This window comes from Chionomys nivalis, chromosome 7 (genome assembly GCF_950005125.1).
Source record: "Chionomys nivalis chromosome 7, mChiNiv1.1, whole genome shotgun sequence".
Taxonomy (NCBI): domain Eukaryota; kingdom Metazoa; phylum Chordata; class Mammalia; order Rodentia; family Cricetidae; genus Chionomys; species Chionomys nivalis.
In genome coordinates, this window is record NC_080092.1 from 54,212,514 (window position 1) to 54,235,192 (window position 22,679).

General features: G+C 46.8%; 1 protein-coding gene across 2 annotated transcripts in view; it reads left to right on the forward strand.

The window, feature by feature from the left end:
* Zzef1 (zinc finger ZZ-type and EF-hand domain containing 1) overlaps positions 1–20,645 on the forward strand; it is a 133,653-nt gene extending 113,008 nt beyond the window's left edge. For both annotated transcript variants that reach the window (XM_057773736.1, XM_057773737.1), the window contains exons 44-55: positions 2,230–2,349; positions 3,555–3,746; positions 4,559–4,659; positions 6,661–6,796; positions 6,889–7,248; positions 9,177–9,320; positions 10,403–10,571; positions 11,201–11,299; positions 12,357–12,522; positions 16,130–16,283; positions 16,919–16,990; positions 18,183–20,645. In XM_057773736.1, the coding sequence (XP_057629719.1) occupies positions 2,230–2,349; positions 3,555–3,746; positions 4,559–4,659; positions 6,661–6,796; positions 6,889–7,248; positions 9,177–9,320; positions 10,403–10,571; positions 11,201–11,299; positions 12,357–12,522; positions 16,130–16,283; positions 16,919–16,990; positions 18,183–18,263 (1,794 nt within the window). In that variant the 3' untranslated portion in view covers positions 18,264–20,645. The remainder of the gene's footprint in view (positions 1–2,229; positions 2,350–3,554; positions 3,747–4,558; positions 4,660–6,660; positions 6,797–6,888; positions 7,249–9,176; positions 9,321–10,402; positions 10,572–11,200; positions 11,300–12,356; positions 12,523–16,129; positions 16,284–16,918; positions 16,991–18,182) is intronic.
* Positions 20,646–22,679: the final 2,034 nt, after the last annotated feature.

Sequence of the window (22,679 nt, forward strand, 5' to 3'; positions counted from 1 at the left end):
TCAGGCTGGCCTCGAACTCACAGAGATCCGCCTACCTCTGCCTCTTGAGTGCTAGTTTTTCAGTTCGTTCCCGACAGGAGCTCCTCTAGGTTCTCACAGGAATTAAGGGAGGAATAAAGGGAGCCGGCTCCATGGAGCCTCAAGGGATCCGCGTGACCATTAGACTGCAAGGAAGCAGCTAGGTGAGCGGTGGACAGTATTTGGGGTGGAGAGAAGCCCTGACCCATGGTGACTCTGTGGGCCTTAGTGGGCTGGAGGGCTGGGGAGGACCTTTCAAGGAAATACATTTGAGGTTATCTGCAGGGTGATCTTGCTTACAGAGCTGTCCCGGAAAGGATATCTGCTGGAGTTTGTTGCCCCTTGACATTTAAGTGTTCAGTGGTAACTCTGGTAGGGAGGTCATTGAGTGGTAGTCGCGGGGGTATGGCGAGGTCTCAAGCACCACCAGAGACTTGCCTGCTGGGCTCTCCAGCTCTGGGCAGCTGAGACCATTCATCTTCTAGTTGTTCAGTATCTGATGTGTTTCATGACATGGTGTGTTTCACTGTTTCCACTATAATAGAAAGGGAAATTAACTCCCTGATGGCAGAGCTCTTAAATTCTCATTCAGTTTTATTTATTTGTTTTTTGAGACAGGTATTCTTTATGTAGCCCTGTCTAGAATGGAACTTACTATATGGACTAGGCTGGCCTCAGACTTGGAGATCTGTGTGCCTCTACTTCCTGAATGCTAGGATTAAGGTGTGCACCACCATGAGTCCTCAGTCTGTTGATATTTGTTAACTATCAAGAGCCAAATGGAACTGTGTGTGCAGTGTGAGCTAGAAAGAAGGGCCATGCCCTCATGAGGCTTATAGTCTCCCATGCCAGAGGAGGCACCTGCCTACAAGGAAGACAGCTCTGCATTGGAAAGCCTTTTGAAAAAAGGAAATTTGATGCAGCAAATATGGAGCTAGCCTTGGGTAACATGGACAAAAAAAATAGTAAGTTTCAGACCTTACAGCAGACCAGCCATGGCTGTCATGGGAACAGAAGGACCTCCAGGTCTTTAAGAAGTGCAGCTGAGGGGTTGAGGCCAAAGAAGCAGGCAGGGAGCCTTGTAGGACCTGGTCAGCCATGGTTAGGGTTTGGATTTTATCTTATTAATGATTTTTTTTTATTTTTTTTAAATTTTATTTTACATTCCAATCACAGTTCTCCCGACCATCCCCCAACCCACCCCTTCATCCATTCGTCCCAAAGGTAAAGGGCTCCCGTGGGGAGTCAACAAAGCCTGGCCCATTAAGTTGAGGGAGACCAAGCCCCTCTTCCCTGCGTTAAGCCTGAGCATGGCATTCCACTATAAGGAATGAGCTCCGAAAAGTAGCTCATGCACCAGGGATTGATCATGGTCCTACTTCCAGGGGCCCGTCAGATAGGCCAAGCTACACAACTGTCTCCCACATGCAGCGGGCCTACTTTGTTCCCTTGGAGGCACTACAGCTGTCGGTTTAGAGTTCATGAGTTCCCACAAGCTTAGTTCAGCTGTCTCTGTAGATTTCCCGTTCATGATCTTGACCTTCCTTGCTCATCTATTCCCTCCTCCCTCTCTTCGACCGGATTCCTGGAGCTCATCCAGGTGCTTGGTTATGGATCTCTGTATCTGGTTCCATCAGTTCCTGGATGAAGGCTCTATGATGACAGTTGATGTATTCACCAATCTGGTTACAGTTCAGGCACTATCTCCACTATTGCTAGGAGTTTTAGCTGGGGTCATCCTTGTGGGATTCCTGAGAATCTTAGCCATGAGCCACTGCATCATTTGCTCTGTGATCTTTCACCGAACAAACACTTCTGAAGCCTATTTTATGTCACTTCCCCTCTTTACTTTCCAAAAATGCTTGAGGCTAAAATCCAAGCCCTCCTACTGTCAAGCATTTTTGGTTAAGATTCAGGGTGCTTGCTTGCTTGCTTGCTTTTTTTTTTTTGGTTTTTCGAGACAGGGTTTCTCTGTGTAGCTTTGGAGCCTGTCCTGGAACTCGCTCTGTAGACCAGGCTATCCTCGAACTCACAGAGATCCACCTGCCTACGCCTCCCAAGTGCTGGGATTAAAGGCAGGTGCCACCACTGGCGGCTTCAGAGTGCTTTTTTTACTGACTAGAAATTTCCCTGGAAGGTCAGTTGGGCCTTTAGCTCTGGGAAGAGACTGGCGCTCTGCTGACCTTGACCTTCACGCTCCTGCCTTGGCAGGCTCACGGTTTTGAGGAGACCCATGCCACCTTCCTCCAGACTGACCTGCTGAAGCTGCTGGTGAAGAAATGCAGCAAAGGAACCGGCTTCAGTAAGACCTGGCTCCTCCGCGACTTGGAGGTAAAGAGGAGGGCTGCCCTGAAGATCTACACCCCAGTGCAGAGCTAGCTTGTTCCAACCAGTTCCTCCTTGTGCACTCTCATTCTGTGCAGCTTTTAAACCCAGCCTTGATCCCCCTCTTCCTGAATTAGGGATCCTGACACCTGTCCTCCCTGTCAGGAAAATGAATTGGGTGTTTGTTTAAGGAACCTTGGAGAAGTACTTTGTGGAAACACATAATTGACCGTTAAATCATGGTAATAAAATGTGTTTTTGAATTATTATTTCCCTCTAAAGTTGAGCTAAATTCAGTTTCTAAATATGAGCACACATGTTTATCTTATGTAAGATTTCAGTCGATAATTCCATTTTATTGTTATTCCTCTGAGGCCATAGATGTTTCTTAGTGAAGTTCTTCTGGTTCCCAGAGTCTTTCAAGGTCAAGTGCTAGCTCCTAGTATAAGGGGCAGTGCGACAGAGATGTGCTGTGCCCTTACCCTCACTTCACAGATGCCTGCATATGAAGAATCAGCCTTTGAATACTACAGGGTTTGCTAAGGTCTAAGGGAAATTATATGTACAGGTGTTTTGCCTGTAACTATGTCTGTACTACTTGAATGCCTGGTGCCCATAAAGGCCAGAAGAGGGCATCAGCTCTCCTGGACTTCAGTTGCAGATGGTTGTGAGCTGCCATGTGAATTCTAGGAATTGAACTCAAGTCCTCCAGAAGCTTAGCCAGTTCTCTTAACTGCTGAGCCATCTCTCCAGCTTCCATAACCATCCTTCTTAATGGCTGTGTATAAGACTGGAAAGTACTTTGCAGTTTTTACCATTATTAGTGCTTCATTGGCCATATTTTGAACAGCATTTTTAATCTATCTTGTCATTTCTAAAAGATAAGTTGTAGGTCAAAAGGATATATTTTAATAGCTTAGTAGTTATATTTCTCCAAAACAAGTAAAAAATAGGATAATATCCATTTTTGCTGTCAAGAAAGTTAATAAACACAAGGGCCACCATAGTTTTAATTAACATTTCTTCTATTATAAGTATGGTTGAACATGCTTTCATGTTCCTTTACTAATCACATACTCTCTATGTGAACTCTGGTATCTTAAAGTTCCGGTAAATCTCAAAGACCCTTACATGATTAAAGACTATGTCATCTTCCTCACTGATGAACACTCACTCATCTACTTGCTCTTCTTGACTGACTTTGTGTGTAGATTCTGTCGATTATGCTGTACTCCTCAAAAAAGGAGATCAACACTTTGACTGAACATGGAGACTTGGAGCTGGATGAGCGAGGGGACCAGGAGGAAGAAATGGACCGGCCAGTTAGTAGCCCTGGAGAACCAGAACAGAAAAAGCTAGACCCTCTTGAAAGCTTGGATGAACCCACCAGAATATGCTTCTTGGTATGCTCACTGGTCATCTTATGAATGGAGCACAGGCATCAAAGGAATGGATTCTCTTTGGCTCAGGCTGTGCTTCAACCTAAACAAGTCTAAGAACTGGAGAGAGAGCTCAGTGGCTAAAGACCCAGGTTGGATTCCCAGCACCCAAATGGGAACTCACAACTGTCTGTTAACTTCAGTTCCAGGGGATCTGACACCTCTTCTGGCCTCCACATGTACTAGGCACACACATGAGGCATAAACATTCAGGCAAAACATCCATTCACATAAATAAATTTAAAAACCTTTTAGCTGCTCAGTTTGATGTCCTGAGGATTCATTTCTGAAACAGTCTGTTGCATACAGAAAAGATCCAAAAGGATAGTAGAACCCTATCATTGTAGTGATTTTAAGATTTATTTATTTTATGTGCATGTTGTGTGCCTGTGTGATTTTTATATACACCACATGCATGCAGGAGCCTGCAAAGGCCCAGAAAAGGGTAGTGAATCCCCTGAAACTAGAGTTACAGGTAGTTCTGAGACACCATGTGGATGCTGGGAACTAAACCTAGGTCTTCTGCAAGAGCAATAAGTTTTTTAACTACTGAGCCATTCCTTAGCCCCTGAAGTGGCTTTAAGTAGTAATGCGCATTTTATAGTTCATATCTTAGTACTCAAAATTTGCCATGCTTTTTTAAAGTACCCACATATTGTTCTTCAGCTGTAACCTGGGATAACTTGCAATACTGTTTATCACTTCAGAGCACATATTGTTCGTGTTTTAAGGCACATATCCTTTTGTCTGTTTCTCAACTTTTCCCTTGCCTCTAGATGGCTCATGATGCCCTCAATGCTCCTCTGCATATTCTCCGGGCCATATATGAATTGCAGATGAAAAAGACCGATTCTTTCTTCCTAGAAGTCCAGAAAAGGTAAAGACCATTAAGATGCACTGAAGTGTGCCAGGTGAGGGTGTGGGACCCTCACCTGCTGCCATGGGATCTGGAGAGAGGCCCTGACAGGCCTGGAGTTCTTCCTGATGTACCTGGAAAGGCAATTGTGCCACTTTAGCTGGGTCATCCCTAAGAGTGTGACAGTTTCCTTTGAGAATGTCATGTGTGCAGTCTTAAAGGCACAGACTGTGGGATGCCTGTCATGCCATCCAGTGAGCAGATGGCACAGAGCAGAGCAGGTGCTGTGGCTCAAGACGGGGTTTGACGCTTATGTTTTCATCAGTGTAAATCATTTTCATGACCTTTTTCACAGGGCTGATTATATAATCAACAGTATATCCTTCTCTTGACTAGAAATTCCAGAACCCATCTCCTGAGTTTGTGTGGAACTTTACATATCTCCCACCCAGCCTCCTCTTCTGTACCCATGGCCCGGCTTTGCTCACTCTCTCTTCCTAAATGCATGTCTTTCCCTCCCACCCTCTTCCTCTCTCTCTTCCATCGGTCCCCTCCCTCCCATTTTGCTATGCTAGGGAATCAAACCCAGAGCCTTGTACATGCTGAGCTACCTCCCTAGCCCTTTAGCCTCTTATTCTAATGTGGAGTGAATTTCAATTAACTTCATACATGTTTCTGTTTTATCCTATGTGTCATCTAAAATCCTGTGTGAAATGGAGCAGGTACTGTGAGAGGAAGATGGTCAGGGTACAGTCTAAGCTACTGTAACTAGAAAAGCAGAAGGGCCTCAGATTGAGGCAGGTAGAATTTGGTTTTCTCACATAAGCATCCAGAGACAGACAGAGAGAGGAAGAGCTGGAAGACACTTGACTAAGTGTGTGCTATGCAAGCATTAAGACCTGAATTTGGATCCCCAGTACCTATACAAGCTGGGCATGGCCGTGCTCATCTCTAACTCCAGTATTAGGGATGTGGGATGGAGACAAATGGATCCCTGGAACTTGCTAGTCAGCCAGTCAAGCCAAACCAGTAAGCTTTGATTCAGTGAGAGACCCTATCTCTAAAAATAAGGTGGAGAACAGCTGAAAAGATAGCGAGGTCAACCCCCATACACACATCCCAAAATTAAGAAAGAAATATAAACAGGCTGGAGAGGGAGAGATGTCTCAGTGGTTAGGAACCCTTGTTCTCACAGAGGACCTGGGTTTGATAGCTAGCCTCCTCTTGTGACTCCTGAGGGCACTAGGCCTGCATGTGATGCACAGACATGACATGCAGACAAAACATGTACACAAAAAGTAATTTTGTTTGTTTTGTTTTTCAAGACAGAGTTTCTCTATGTAACAACCTGACTGTCCTGGAACTTTCTTTGTAGATCAGACTGACCTCAAATTCACAAAGATTCACATGCCTCTGTTTCCTGAGTGCTGGGATTAAAGTTATGCACCACCAGGGCTAGAGAGATGGCTCAGCGGTTAAGAGCATTGCCTGCTCTTCCATAGGTCCTGAGTTCAATTCCCAGCAATCACATGTTGGCTCACACCCATCAGTAATGGAGTCTGGTGCCCTCTTCTGGCCTGCAGGCATACACACAGACAGAATATTGTATACATAATAAATAAATAAATAAATAAATAAATAAATAAATATTTTTAAAAAAAAGTTATGCACCACTACCTGGCTACAAAAAGTGATTTTTAAAATTTTATTATTAAAAATATAAAATTATTATATGTATAATTTATATATAAATATTAAAAATATTTTTTAAAGGAAGATAAAGAGAAAAGTGGTTCCTAAGAGACAGTTTGTATCGCTGCTACGAGGATATTCTTCTTGGAAGACTACATGTATGGATGAGTGGATGCATGATGTGACTATAGTTTGCAGATGTCAGCAAGTAATGATATTATTGGGTGGGTAATAGTGAGAGTGTAGCTCTGATCACCTTTCTGACAACTGCAGTGTATTTTAAGCTCTTGTCTCCTCCACTGTCTGTGCCCGTCACTGGGCTCCCTTCAGGTTTGATGGAGATGAGCTCACCACCGATGAGAGAATTCGCTCTCTGGCACAGAGGTGGCAGCCTAGTAGGAGTCTGAGACTGGAGGAACAGAGCGCCAAAGCTGTGGACACAGACATGATTATCTTGCCATGTTTGGTATGTCACCTACCTTGGGATCAAAGTGTTTACACTTCTGCCCCCTATAGTGAGAAGGCCAAGCCTCTGTAATGATGGTCTTGGCTTTGCAGTCCCGGCCTGTGCGTACTGACCAAGCCACTGCTGAATCGAACCCTGTGACCCAGAAGCTGATTTCCAGCACAGAGAGTGAGCTGCAGCAGAGCTACGCCAAGCAGCGCCGGAGCAAGAGTGCTGCCCTCCTGCACAAGGAACTGAACTGCAAGAGCAAGAGAGCTGTCCGCGACTACCTCTTCCGTGTGAACGAGGCCACAGCAGTCCTTTATGCTCGCCATGTGCTCGCCTCCCTGCTGGCCGAGTGGCCAGGGCATGTACCAGTGAGTGAGGACATCTTAGAGCTCAGTGGCCCTGCACATATGACCTACATTTTGGATATGTTCATGCAGCTGGAAGAAAAGCACCAGTGGGAGAAGGTAGCTAACTCTCTGCTCAGCCCAGGCTTCTCTCTGCCCATCTTCCATATCTCTGTGACCCCAGGGTGTTTGAGTAATATAGCCCCCTGACAGGTATGAATACGCAGAGGCAAGAGCTGCTCTTGACTGCGCCATGGGTTTTCTGGAGTTGAGCTCACAGCAGAAAGCTGAGTGCAGGAAACATTTGCAGCAGTAGGCCCTGAAAACATGTCTTGGCCTTTTGCCTTGATTGTTTCACACCTATAGGTCTTATGGCTCTCCTAGCTAGCCTGTGCCTTCTCAGGTCTCTGGAATTTGACATGATGCAAAGTCAGGGGACAAGGTAATACCCTTCAGAGGCCCAGATAGCCTGTCCCCACAATACAGGAAAACGTCCAATAAGGGTTTTGCCTTCTGTCTTAAACTGTCATTTTCAGACTGTCTATGCAGGTCAAGTGATCTGCCCTCACACCTTGGTTGCGTCATGATCCTGGTGGTGTAGACAGAGGCTTATCCAAGACTCTGGCTTTTGGGTGGCAGGGATTTCACTAGCTTCCATGCCATTCTCTGAAGTCTGGTTTTCCAGTTTGCAATTTTAGATTGGAGGGCATGTTGTATTTTGTTTTTCTCTTTTCTAGTTTATTTTTATTTTATGTGCATAATGTGCCTGCATGTATGTAAGTACATCATGTGTGTTGTGCCCTCAAAGGTCAAAAGAAGTTTCATATGAAACCGTAGCTGCAGATGGCTGTGAGCCTTCGTGTGCATGCTGGGAACTCAACTAGGGTCCTCTTCCAGAGTAGCCAGGGCACTTAACCACTGAGCTATGTCTCTGCCTCATTTATTTTTATATCAGGTCTTCCTTGTTTTCTTTTTAAATAATACTGTGAGGCCAGAGAAATGACTGAGCAGTTAAGAGCACTTGCTGCCCCTGCAGAGCATAGGAGTTTAGTCCCAGCACTCACAATGGGCAACTCACAATCTCCTGCAGCCCCAGTTCCAAAGGGATGCAATGCCTACTCCTGGCCTCCATAAGCACCTATACAAATACAGTGTTTACTTATTTTGAAGCCACATACATATACGTAAAATAAATATCTAAATAATGCGGATTTAGAGTCCATTTCCACTTCTGCATAGAAGCAGAGGACCCAGCATAGCAGAAAACATCCTGGTCTACACCTTAGCATCCCTGTGCACTTATTCCTTCTGGTGCAGAGTTAGTCACTCTGTCCTCGAGTTCAGGTGCAGAAATCCTGGGTCATATTTGCCCCCCAATCCTCCCGCTCCTGTTCAATATGCTGAGCATGGGGAGGTTGATGTGTTCTCTGACCCTTGTTTTGCCCACCTAGGACCACTGGTTTCTGCGTATCGTAGATTGTTTGCCCGCATCACAGCCCTGCAGGCACTGGCAGAGTGTTCTAGCCATATTCACCTTCCATGAAGGGCAGTGGCAGTCACTGCCTCTGCAGACCCCTGCTTGCACATGTACTTTTCTGCCTGTTGGTCCCCAGAGCTCCTCACTTTGGCCATTTCTCTGTGTGCTGTAGTGTTTACTTATAGCTTCTTCCACCTGCTTAGTAATGAGCTCTTCAGAGGCCTGGAACAAATCTAGTTGTTTCTTTTATTGTGGGTCTTCTAAAAGTAGCATTATTCTGGTTCAGAACAGGACCTGGTTAAAAGGTGACTACTGGGGTTGCATTTGGGGTAGGGTTGGTGGTGCTAGTACCTTCAGGTGAATCTCAGACTAAAGTAGGCTCTCTCTCTCTCTCTCTCTCTCTCTCTCTCTCTGTCTCTCTCTCTCTGTCTCTCTCTCTCTGTCTCTCTCTGTCTCTGTCTCTCCCTCCCTCCCTCCCTTCCTCCCTCCCTCCCTCCCTCCCTCCTTTCCTCCCTCCCTCCCTCCTGATGACACTGGTTTCCCTGCTCTTAACCACCTTCTTTCTTCTCAGATCTTGCAGAAAGTGCTCCAGGGCTGCCGAGAGGGCATGCTGGGGACCATGGCCCTGGCTGCATGTCAGTTCATGGAGGAACCAGGAATGGAGGTGCAAGTGAGGGAATCAAAACACCCATATAACAACAACACCAGCTTTGAGGTAGGCGGTGCATCAGAGACCTTATCTTCCCTCTTCTTACCAGTCCTAACTAACAACGCATTTCCTCATCTCCTGTCTGTTGCCATGAGTCCTTCTCCAGATTTAGCTGTGTTAACAGGGAAAAGTGGTCTCCTGGCTCCAGAGGAGAATATACTTTCCCATTGTAAGCTCCTCTGCGTGAATCCTCAGCTTCTTCCAGCAGTGAGTTTGTGTGGGGATCCAGAACCAACCTCTCTGTCTCCTGATGATCAGGCCACACCTTGGAGGCACTAGCCCCTTTTTTAATTACCCAGCCCTCACAGTGTCATCTTTTCCATCCTGAATTTGTGTCTAAATAGAGAGCCATAGGAGTTTGGTGTGGGCCACCTCAGCTACTCTCATGACTCAACACTGTCTTGCACCTTTCTTTAGCCCTTTGGAGATGCTGGAGCTGGCCAGGCCTGAGCTTCTAGATGGGAGTAGTCTACAACAGTTGGGACAGGAGCACAGAGGCTGGTTCAGCAGCTGTGGATCAATTGAGACATTCTTATTTCACAGAGGTGTATACCTCCTCACCCTCTTCCTTACAAGCTTCTTCTCTCCTTGCCTCATTCTCTCAGCTAACAAGTTGAGCTCTTTTCTGCCTTCCTTATGGTCCCAGACTGGCCTCTCCTCTGGGGCTACTCCTGGTGTTTCCTCCCAATCTCACCCTTCCACCCTGCCTGGCTCCCTAGCAGCTAAGACTCTTCTTCAAGCTGTGACCAGAGCACATGATCTCCAGAAGTCTGGACACCTCTTCTTATCCACATGATCATGGCCTTCCCGTAAAACCGAAGCCATGCTCCTGCCACTCTCAGAGCATGCAGACATCTCTGGTGCTGCCCTACCTGAAAGGCACTCTGGTGCTTTTGTGTCCCCTCCCCTGGGGAGCTCCCTGGAAGCATCCTCCTCTGCACCTTTCCTGGCTGCCCACTATGCCCCTTCCACAGAGCTGGAGGGGGGGGGGGATTATGGTTTGCTCGTGCTCCATGTCCCTGGTTACAGTGACAACCACAGTGGTAGCTAGTGACAGTGATAGAAGTATTCTCTGTCTCCCTCCCTAGGATAAAGTTCACATTCCTGGTGCGATCTACCTCTCAATCAAATTTGATCCTCAGTGCAACACAGAGGAAGGCTGTGATGAATTAGCCATGTCCAGCAGTAGTGACTTTCAGCAGGACCGACACAACTTCAGTGGCTCCCAGCAGAAGTGGAAAGATTTTGAGCTTCCAGGTACACAGACTTTTCCTTTAAATTTTTGCGCTCGCTCTCTCTCTCTCTCTTTCTCTCTCTCTCTCTCTTTTCCTTCCTCCCTCCCTCTCTCCCTCTCTCCCCCTCCCTTCCTCCATCCATCCATTCATCTAAGGGGCTGAGTATGTGTCACAGTGCTCCTGTGGAGATCAGAAGGCAACAACTTGGAGTCAGTTCTCTCCACATGGATCCTAGGGATTGAACTCACATTATCAGGTTTGTCAGCAAGTACTTTTGCCCACTGAGCCATCTCACCAGCCTGTATAGACTTCATAGGAAGCATTTAAACATAATGTTGAGGCCATGAGATGGCTCAGTGGTAGGAACATTTACTGCCAAGCTGTCATCCCAAGTTCAAGCCCCAGGACCCACGTGATGGAAAGGGAACCAACTACACATATAGACCTTGGCATGTACATGCCTACCATACACACTACCATTCACCCCAAAACAATTACCCAAAATAAAAGTAAAACAAACTTTTTAAAAAGCATAAAATTGAGAAATTATTAGAGGATTTTAGCACCAGCTTAATGTATTTCATCAGAAACACCCCAGCTGCCATCCTGTTGTTCCCGTATCCTGACCTGTCTCTGGTTTTTGTGATCCAGGAGATACTCTGTATTACCGATTTACCTCTGACATGAGCAACACCGAGTGGGGCTACCGATTCACTGTGACAGCTGGACACCTGGGTCGTTTCCAAACAGGTGTGTGCTCTGCCCTTTCTGTTTGCATGCTCTGTCAGCCAGACACACTCTGCCCAGAGGTGCCATTATGTTACTGACTTCTGTTAGAATCAAGGCAGCTATTGTCTCTCTCTAAGGCCTTCCAAAAGTGTCTCTCAACCCACGTGCCTGGCTTTCTTCACCAGGATTTGGTTGACTACTTACAAACTTGAATGATCAGATAAGAGCCTTCTGCCAGGATCTAAAAGAAGACACAGATTTTGTCTGTTTGTTTGGTTGGTTTTATTTGTTTGTTTTGCCAGGGTGTTGTTTTACCTTTGGCACAGTGACTGTGCCCTCCCTAATCTACTGCTATTTCAGTCAGCAATTGCTACTCCTCAGTTACTGGCCTGCTTCTCTGGCAGCAGCCCAGCGCCCAGCCTGCAGCCTGATGAGAATTCTGCTCCTTCAGGCACTGGCTCTGTTGCTGCTGCCACTAAAGGTAGCTCTAACTAAATCTCTATCATTCTATTTATAAATAAAACTTGAGACTCAAAGGCTAGTGAAAACCTGCTAGCTCAGAGAGTAGCACTTAGCTAACTTTCTCTCTTTATTGACTCCTGAAAGGCCCATCCTTCCACTCCCCAAAAACAAAACAGAAAAAAACCACACCATCAGAACCCCTCCCTACTACTTCCAGTACATCTCTCTATCTCTTCCAGATGCCCTCTGATGTGCTTTGATGGCTTTCTTCAACTAACTCAGCCTCCTGACCCAAGATTAATTTTATTTAATTAACATGAATGCAAACTTGGGGTTCATAGTGTGATTGACTATTCCCCAACACCAGGGCCTTTTGCAAAAATGAGGAACTGAGAATGTTGTTTTTGTGTTATTTTACAAAAGAAATTTGGTTTCCAGGATGGCCAGAGCTACACAGAGAAACCCTATATCAAAAAAAAGAAAGAAAAGAAAGAAATAAATTTGATTTCAGCCAAAATATAAATTATTTCACCCTATCAAAATGTGTACAGTGTACAAAATGTGAAACAATGTTAATAATTGTTTTTAAAATATCTGTGTTTCGGCATGGCACCAGGATTTGAGATCTTGAAGCAGATGTTGTCCGAAGAAAGGGTTGTACCTCACCTCCCATTGGCCAAGATCTGGGAATGGCTGGTGGGTGTGGCCTGCCGCCAGACTGGTCATCAGCGACTGAAAGCCATCCACCTACTGCTGAGGATTGTGCAGTGCTGCACCCACAGGTAGGCAGTGCCAGGGTCAGTTCCTGAACTCCTCCCACTGTTTCCTAGTTACTTTGTTAATGGCATCTTTGAGGAAAAAAGACAAATGTAATTTTAGTGTTTCTGAGTTCATCCGTCATTTCTTTTAAGTTACTGAAAAACTACTAACTTAACGTGTCCTGTAAGTAATTTTTGCCTCATTCAAATATCATAAAAGTATCTACTGTTTCTTTCTAGAATCTTAATCACTTTCCCTTTCACACGACATCTGCCATCCACCTGGGGTGAATGCCAGGATTTGAGTTTGAGTTTCTGGTGTCAAGTTTTTGCTTTGGCTCTCTGCTTATTTTGAGTTTGCCCTGAGCACTCTGTACTGTTACCTTTGGTCCCATGTATTTATAACTTTGGGCATTTCCTTGTCTGTAAGCCAGTGCTGTATTAATGACTGTAGCTCTATGACTTATTTACATATCTACTAATTTAATTGTGGAAATCTTTTAGCTTAGTTCGTTACGTCAAGATTGTCCTGCATTTTGGTTGTGTTTAAGACCAATATGTAGCCCATACTGGCTTAGAGCTCTGAGTTCCCCAACCATAGTTTCCTGAGCACTGGCGTTACAGGTATATCCCATATATACCTGACCTGTGTTGGGGGTGTGTTTTTCTGCTTTTGGTTTATTTGTTTGTTTGTTTGCTTGCTTGCTTGCTTGTAGATAGGGTCCCACTATGTAGCTCTAGCTAGCCTGGAACTTACTATATAGATTAGATTGGCCTTAAACTCAGAGATCTGCCTGCATGTTCCAGGCTGTGTTAGGTATTTATAACCCCAGTGTGACTGGCCAGTTTTTCCCTAGTGATTTACAAATCTTTTTACCCAGAAGTTACCTATTCATTTTTATATTACCATGTTAATTTCTTCATGTACATAAGATCAAGGTCATCCTCAACTATAGTGATTTCTAGGGAAGCCTAGGATACATGAGACCCTGTCTCAAAAAAAAAAAAAAGATAAAAAAATGGGGAGATGGTTTAGTCTGTAGTGTCTGCAGAAGAAGGAGAACCTGAGTTCAGCTCTTCAGTACTTGGGGAAGGAGGGCAACAACAGGTAGGTCCTTGTAATTCATTGGCCAGTCAGCCTAGACGATTCAGTGAGGTCTGAACTCATCCCCCACCCCCCAAAAAACAGGTGCATGGGGCCTGTGATGGTGAGTTTTAGTTCTTCCTCTCCATGTGCAGGAGCAGGGTTTGACCTTTTGCTCTGGTAGAACTTTCAGTACAGTGTTGAATAGATAGGAATGTGGCTGTAGCGTCACAGTACTCATCTCAGAGGAGAGTATCGGTGGTTTCTGCTGTGTACACAGCAGCCTAGTATTCCGCCTACACCCCCTTGCTCAGACCCTGACCAGTAGGAGTTGCTCTTTCTCGCATTTTTAAGGTGTAGACACACAGAGTGTGAGCCAGTGTGGGATAATGATACTTGAAGTAAAAAGTAATATGAAGTCGTTATTTTTAAAAGCTTAAAGGAATTTTCAAGTCAGGAAGAGAATGTGATGGCTCATTGTCAGCCCTAGGCTGGCAGCAGGGGAGGGATAAGAGAAGGCTGGGTGTGCTTGCTGCTAGTACCACGTCCTCATATGCAGACATGTGTTGCTTAGCTCCACGTGGGCTTCCAGTATTGACCTGGATGGTATGCTGTCTGAGCAATATGTCACATTGCCAAGGTCTTCAGGCTGGCAGGCCTTCCTGCCTGTAGTGAGAGCTGCAGGCTGTGTTCCTGCCGCCCCAGCTCCTGGGCCGCCTGGCTAGCTTATGCCCCAAAATAACAACACACAAACTATATTCTTTTAAACACTGCTTGGCCCATTAGCTCTAGCCCTTACTGGCTAATTCTCATATCCCGATCAACCCATCTCTAATAATCTGTGTAGCACCAGTCTTACCGGGAAAGATTCAGCATGTCTGACCTGGCAGCTTGCTTTATCGTGTCTGCCTCAGAGAGGAGAGCTATCGAGTCTGAGCTCACTTCCTCTTCCTCCCAGCATTCCGCTCTGTCTACTCCACCCACCTATGTTCTAACCTATGAGGGCCAAGCAGTTTCTTTATTTTTTAACCAATGAGCTTCCTCCATCCCCTGCCTGTGGTTCAGATGTCTTTCCACAATTTGCTGGCTGACATCGATCTTCTTTCCAGTTGTGATTCCCTATATTCCTGAGCCTGGGGAGAACTCTCAGTGTGCTCCCACTGGCCCTTCCATACCAGCCTGATAGCCCTGTACGCCTCCATTATGGGCCTGAAGGGAGTGTGTGAGGGTGTGAGGGTGAAGGGCATACCACATATCCCAGAATGCCTTGCCATACTAGCTTTTTGGAAAGTTAAAGATTTGCCGACCTGAGGGTGACAGAGGCCAGAGTAGATGGCCAATCCCAGAGGAGGACAGTCCTGCAGATGCCTCTTACTTCACTTTCTAGTACCCCCTGAAACTAGCAATGAAACAAGTCGAACTGAATTTGCCCATCTGCTTTCTTCATGAACATGTGCTCCTTTCGGGGGAGTGACTGATAAGACAACTCTCAAAGGGGAGGATTCTTTTTCAAGTACAGAAGAAAAAATAAATAAAGAGAATGGCAAAATCATTAATTATATGCATATTACCCTATAGTGAGCCCAGAATATTGTTCAGCTCCTAATTTTCTCTTCTGGAGGGTTTTGAACTATGATCACAACCCCCGTCCACTCCAGGTTCAAACACAAAGGGTTCTCTGCACACAGGTCTGAGAAGGATTAGGCTTCTCCTAGAGGCAAGATTTCAGGTCTAGCAAGTTTGCAAGTGTATTTTCTATTTTATAAATGAGTATCAAAATAATGTTTGTCTTCCCTGTCCATTTGATAGTTGTTTCTTTTTATTTGTTAGTTTTATTTTATATGGGATATGCTATATCTTGTTTTTTTCCCATTTAACATTTAGCTCAAGGTGCATGATAACTCACACCTGTAATCCCAGTACATGGGAGACTGAGGCAGAAGAATTGTCTTGACTTCAAGGACAGCCTAGGCTACCTAGTGAAACAAAACAAACACATTTGCCCGGAGATTTTCCTAGTGTCACTGGAAGGACTTCTTAGGAACCATTTTTAAAAACGCAAAATAGGGGGGCCAACAAGCTTGCTCAGTGGGTTAAGATGCATTCCATCAGGCCTGACATGGTGTAGGGAGAACCAGCTCCCACAGTTGTCCTTCGCCATCATGTGCATGCTGTGGTATTTACTGCCCCCCTGCCCCCGTCTTCCTGTCTGCCTGCCTGCCTGCCTGCCTGCCTGCCTGTCTGTCTGTCTGTCTGTCTGTCTGTCTCTCTCTCTCTCTCTCTCTAAATTAGTAAGTAAGTAAATAAAGAAATGTTAAAACAAAAGAAAATGTAATAATTCCTGTGGCCATACTACAGGCTCTCTGAATTTCTTAGAGTCATTTTGGGGGTTTGCCCCTTTCCTTCCACGCTGCTTCAGAGAGAAGTAGACATGGTTGTTTTAGGATGAGGCGGGGAGGGGAAAGCTTGACCTGCAGTTTCTTTTAACTGTCCACCTTGGGTAGCCTACTTCTCAGTAAACCGACCCCATGATTCTCCCCTCCCCAGTGACCTATGTGACCTTGCACTGTTGAAGCCCCTATGGCAGCTCTTTACCCACATGGAGTATGGCCTATTTGAGGACGTGACACAGCCTGGCATCCTCCTACCCCTGCACCGCGCCCTCACCGAGCTCTTCTTTGTCACTGAGAATCGTGCCCAGGTAAGGACATGTCTATCTCTTGCCCTTCAGTCTGGGTGGGAAGGATCATAAGGATCATACATACCTCTGTATGCTTTTCCCTCTTCCTGCTCATGGCAGGACCAAGGTTACACCTCAGTCCCCAAGCCCAGAGTGTTCAGGATGCACAAGGAGGCAGGCCTGGGCCTCCATTTAGCATTCCCCCAACACATACCCATACACCCAGCCCTGGGAAGAAAAACCTTCAGGTCAGCCTAGTTGCTTATTTTGTCAGGACTATAGCCAAAGAGGGTCGGGACTGCCTTGGAGCAGCTCTTGACAACAGAGATTTCTGGAAAATCAAACAGTTAGGTTCCTCTTCCTTGTCTTTCTCTGCCTAGGCACAATAGGCTTATTGAATTGCCATATGAAAGGGCCTTTCACAGACCCTTTGCTTGTCCTCCTCAAGAGACATGAGAAAAGTCGCCATCAGGGCTAGCTCTGGAGCCAGGTTCCTGTTCCTTCCAGTTAGGCTTCTTCATGGATGTAGAGTGTGTGGTGTCATAGGTGCTTGGCAGTGAATAGTGCTTACCCACTTGGGGCCCCTGTTTGCTTGGTGGTGTCCTTTGTTCAGCCCTGCTGCCTTCTGTCAATCAGAGTCCTTGCTCTCTTCACAGGAGCTTGGCCTGCTGCAGGAGTACCTGCTGGCCTTAACCACTGAGGACCACCTTCTCCGATGTGCAGCACAGGTACCATCTCCCCTGTCCCCAAAGAGCTGGACTGCAGGTCATCTTCCTGTGATGAATGGCACCATATCACTTGCCAGGATGGGGGTGGAGAAGAACAGGGAAGAGAGAGTTAGTTGCTTGACAAGTCCAGACCCTCCCAGAGTTTACATGGAGCTTGGTTGCAATGCAGTCACTTCCTTCTGGCTCTCACACAGAGCAGTGGAGCCCCATTCATCACTGTCACTCATATTAAACTGTGGGGTCAGAAGACACTAGCAAGAATTTGTGTCTGTGAAACCAAAACAACCAGTGCCTTCACATTAGTTTGGCAGATCCTGGAAGTTTCCATAGAGTTAGATTTCAGATATTTTTGGACGCACTTTGCTTCCCTGGTAGGAAAACTCCTCTTCTAACAGCTGTGTTTCTAAATGATAGAGGGCCCAGGAAAGCTGTTCCTTCTGTATGCTGTATACAATGTATAGTGTTATAAATTAACTTCAGTGTTGAAATTAAAACATTCAAAATGTATCAATTCAGTTTTTAAGACAGAAAATTTCATGTTAATGTGTTTTGAGAAAACTTTTTAAAACAAAATAATTTTTGAGGAGGGTGGCCCCAGTTCCATTTTTGAAAACTTACTTAATGTCTGGCCCAATAGAAGACAACTGGATTCTTGTGTCTGCCCTGCGCTCATTCCTGAAAAGGAACTGTACTGTGTGCTCAGGAAATGGTGAAAGTAAAACTTGAATCTGTGACTCCTCCCAAAAGGCCTGGGATCCTCAGGCCCCAGCCTGCATTTTGAGAACTGGACTTGCCCTCAACACAAGTTTGGGGCGTATTTTCCTCTGTGACCCTCCCCACAGCTGACCAATTCCCTTACTGGTGTTCTGTCTCCTCACCAGGCCCTTCTGGCACAGCCGCTTTCTCAGCGCTGTTTCTGGGCTCGCATGGGTACCTCTCATCTATCTCGTGTGTACTGTGTGCGGCTTTTCCAGAACCGCCTCAGCGATTGGACCGCTGTCATGGCCAATGGCTTCTTACTGCCTGCCTCAGGGCTTTCCTGTGGGTTTTGGTTTTGTTTCCTTTCTTACTCTTACCTGTGAGCCTCTGAGTGAGAGGCTCTACCTCTGTCACCTCCCCACCCTCCAGCTGAGGGGCTTAGGGGTAAGCAGTAAATGGCCTTGATGTTGGTGACTGCTTTTTCCCTCCACAGGCTCTGCAAAACATCGCTGCTATCAGCCTGGCAATCAACTACCCAAACAAGGCCACCCGCCTCTGGAATGTTGAGTGTTAGCCTCACTGGAGCATGCACGGACTCAATAATTTCTCTACAGGGGTTACGGCAGACCTCCAACCTTGCTCAGGAAACCCCTGCAGCCTCTGCACCCAGCTCTCTTTGAGCCTACCCCCTGCTCCCATTTGGATGCCAAGCAGCCGCCTCATCAAGAAGGCCCACTGTGCAGGCTCCATGTGTGCAAGAAGGCACAGCAGTGCTGAGTGGCTCAGAAAGGGCCATCAAGAGGCTTTGGGAAAGTTACTCAAAGAATAGAGACCAATGTCATTCAGAGCTGTCCCCGGGGAGTCACAGCACTGAGGACCTAGAAGTAATCTCTGGAAGGATTCTGTCTCCACTGAGCAGGAACTGCCCAGGCTTGCCATCAAGGGAAGGTGCCATCCGTGCAGAGCCACCCTTGCAGTGAGACTTACAGCTTGCAGCAGCAGTGGCCCAGTTGGGAAACCAACCCACAACCAACACGAGCGCCTCCCAGCCACCTCCAATTCCCAAGCTGTCTTCATGCCACAGGTCAGCTGGCTAACTCCCAATGCCCTTGGGAACAGCCAACAGGTCCTGCTTGTCATCCATGAAACAGCTCCCAGCACATGTCTGTGTTTCTTCACTTATTTTAATATGGTTTTGTTTCCCCTCATGTTTTTAAAAGAGAACCACACTGACTCCCTGAGAGAGACCCTAGGGAATGCCTAGGAACAAACTGGTGTGTGTTGAAGTGACAGAAATAGAGGGACTCTCTAGCACCTACAGTGCCAACAGTGCCCTCAAAGGAGCCCTTGTTCAGGAGTCAGAACATACCTGATTATACTTCTGCTCCAAGGTCATGGTGATCGGCATACCTACCACCTTGGGCCTCTTACCTTGCTATTTGGCCATCACCTGTCTAGCAATAACTACATTAGTTCTAGTGAATGCTTTTGCATTTTTCCATGTATGGCTTTAGCATTGCCCTGAAGTGCTAATGATTTTCTTTCCAGAGCCACAGTGAGTGGGAAGCTGGGTTGGTATCAGGCCAAGGACTTTCAGGAAGAAAAAATCCTGAGGCACCTCCTATTGAAGGGCAGGTGTCTGGGCCAGAGGCATGTCCCACCTCACAGGCCCAATGCAAAAAACGGCTCCTCACAGCCAGCACCACCCTTGGCTATCTTGTGTTGCTATGGTACAGTGTGCCCCCCTTGGCCTCTGAAGACCCTGCTGGGTGTGGACAAGGGACTGGATTGGAAGAGGCTGAGCCTGCAGGTCTGGAAGCATCTTCTGCAAAGGTGCTGTGCCTTCTGGCACCACTACCTGCCTGGCCTTTTAATTAGGTTCTCTGATGGACCCCAGCATACAGGGAAAATGGCTACAGAGTGTGTGTGTGTGGGGGGGAGGGGGATGTGTTGCAAAAACACAGGAACAAATGGTGTGGTGACCTATGATCCGCCCCCTCACATCAAAGGAATCCTAGTCCAGTTCCCATGATGTGGGACAGGGTGCCAGCCCATGAGAACTTCTTTCTCATCTTTTGCTCATTGCCAAAGCACCTGGGCTTTGCAAGCTGCCTAGACCCCAGAGAAGGCCCCTATTGCATGCCACTCCCTCCAAGTAGGTCTCTGGTGAGAGTCAGAACAAGTCTCAGTGCACAGTGAAGAGGCCTCGCGGTGGCTCAGCCCAGATAGCAGTTAGAAGATGGGGGAGGAGATGGCACACTCACAACCCTCCACACCTCAGACTGAGTAGAGGGAGCAGATGGCTAGGGCAGGACAGGGCTGGAGGCCTCCCTCGGGACAGTGGCCCCAGCTCTTCTCCCACCCTCCCATCAGGAAGAGCAATTGTAAATAAACGCTGAACCCCATAGCTTTTCTCCACTCACCGCTCTCTGTTTTTTCTCCCTCTGCTTCATTTTGCCCTTCACACACCACAGCTGCTCTCTGACAGGGCCCTGCTGACCTGATCACTGCAGCCCACTGCCTCCACTTCTCTAGGCCACTGGGTGGCACTGCTGAGCCAGGCCCATCTCTCCTGACCACAACCTGGGCAGGAGGTCCAAAGGAGTTCCATCAAGGCCAGTGTCCCCTTGACCCTTCTTAGGGGGCAAGACTGCCTGGACTGAGACAAAGCTGGCAGGAATAAGGGGTCGTGGAAACATGTGCCTAATCTATAAAGAATTCTGTTCCAGATCATATATATTGTACAGACACTGTTCTAATGAGAGGAGTGACTTATTTTCATCATCGTTTTTAATTTGTTTTCTTACGGGTTTACGATTTTGAATTTTTATTATTTGGTTGAGAGAAAGAATTTTGATTATATCAGCTGAGTGAGTTCAGCCTGTAAAAAGAATGTTTTAAGTTGTGGATAAGATATGCAAATGAAGAGAAATATATTGTACAAATTCTATATAAAAAAAAAAGTACAACTCTGTGAATTTCTCCCTTTTCCCTTCCCTTCCCTCCCCTTCCCTGCTCCCATTCCCCTGTAGAAAGGTCTTACTGTATCCTCCAAGCTGGCCCTAAACCCACCATCTCCTGCCCATGTCTCTCATGCCTGGCCCTTCAGCTTCTCTTGTGAAATATACTTTGGAGTTTCTGCCTAGCCAAATAGATGGGCTTTACAGAACCTCATGGCCACCTTCTTGTGGGAAGGAGTCCAGCAGGTCCCTCAGGCCACAGCTTCTGAGTGTTGATGGAACTGTGAGCCTTGTCCTCCACTGTGGCCACCCAGGGAATCCAGGAGTTCACCTTAGTCACCCCCATCTGTACTATATCTCTCAGGTTTGACACACAAATAATGTCCCCAAGTTCACTCTTCTCCTGCCAGATACCCCAACACCACCCTGTCATCTCTGAGCCTCCTGTAGCTTCCAAGCCTTGTTGTTGTCCCGGGACTGCTTCTCCTGCCAGCCTCATCTAAATCACCTGAGACTGTTCTTCCTCAGGTCTGAGTTCCCAGTGACCATGCTGTGTCCTTCTCAGACACCTCCCTGGGCACAGTGCCATCTTGCAAGGTGAAGGAACTTGCCTTCTCAATGGAATCTGGGCCTAGCCCACCTTTGAGGCCCACAGTCTATACATCTCCCCCAAATCTGAGGCTCTAGGGGAGCCCCAGACAGGACTTGGGCCCAACCTCAGCTTCTCCAGTAGGAAGCTTGGGTTAGCATGGTGCTCAGGGGAATTGGGTCGTCCAGGTCTCTGATTCTCCTTCTAAGGCTAATAATTTATTGCTGTCCTCACCCTGACTTGGTCTGAGAATCATGGGGCTTAATTCTGAAAAGCAAGGCTCCCGGCTTTTCCTCTTGGTGTCGCGGACAGCCTTTACTTAGTTGCGAAGCCCTGGAACAGCTGTGTGGAAGTTCCCTTTTGAGACGCAGGCCATAGCAGCACTAGGTGACTCCAACCTAAGCCTTCTACACAGCGGAAGAGAGAGGTAGAATTCCAGCATTCCTCATGTGTGCATGTCAGTCCCATTGCCCAGCGCCATTGCCTCTTGTCCACACCCCAGGTGCCCCAGCATGCTAGCCAGGTGATTACACTGCATGGAAAACCCAGACTTAGACTAAGCCCACATCTACACATGCCTGAGCACCTATGTGCACCCTGTTGCTTATCCCACTGCTACTTCCTACCCATTTCCCTCCTTCCCTGCTCACAGAATCCAGAATCTTTCTCAGTATTCAATTTTTTTTTCTTACATTATTTGTGCATGTAGGTGCACATATATAGAGGTCAGAGGACAGTCTGTAGGAACTGGTCCCACCCTATGCGTCCAGGTCGTCAGGCTTGACAGCAAGTGCTTTAGTCTGTTGAGCCATCTCACCTGCCCCAGAATCCAGTCTGTTTGTGGGTGACAACTGTAGATTCTTCAATCTCAGGAAAACTGTCTTTGTGCTGGCTCATGGGGAGTCGTCCTTGAATGATACCCTCCTTGGGTACCATCCTATTTCTGTTTATAGGATGCTTCCTTTCCCTCTCTTCTTGCCATCAGGATGGCTGTGAGCCGTTTCCTGCCACAGAGACACTGATGCCTGCTAGGAGGTTCTAGGGCAACAGTTCTCAACCTGTGGGTCATGACCCCTTTGGGGGGTCAAACAACCTTTTCATAGGGGTCACAGATCAGATATCCTGTGTATCAGGTAATTACATTCCATTTAATAACAATAGCAAAATTACAGTTTTGAAGTAGCAATGAAAGTGATTGTGTGGTTGGGGATCGCCACAACATGAGGAACTGTATTAAAGGGTTGAGTTAGGAAGGTTGAGGACCACTGCTGTAGGTGATGGATTCGTACTCACATTGAGCTGACAAAGCACTGGGCTTGGAGACCCGACTGCAACCTGCTGCCGTAAGGTGGTGAAAATCAGGTGACTGGAGAGCCAGTACACAGCTGCAGACGCAGGAATTGGGATCGGATTAGGATTCCTAACTGCACGATGTGAGCAC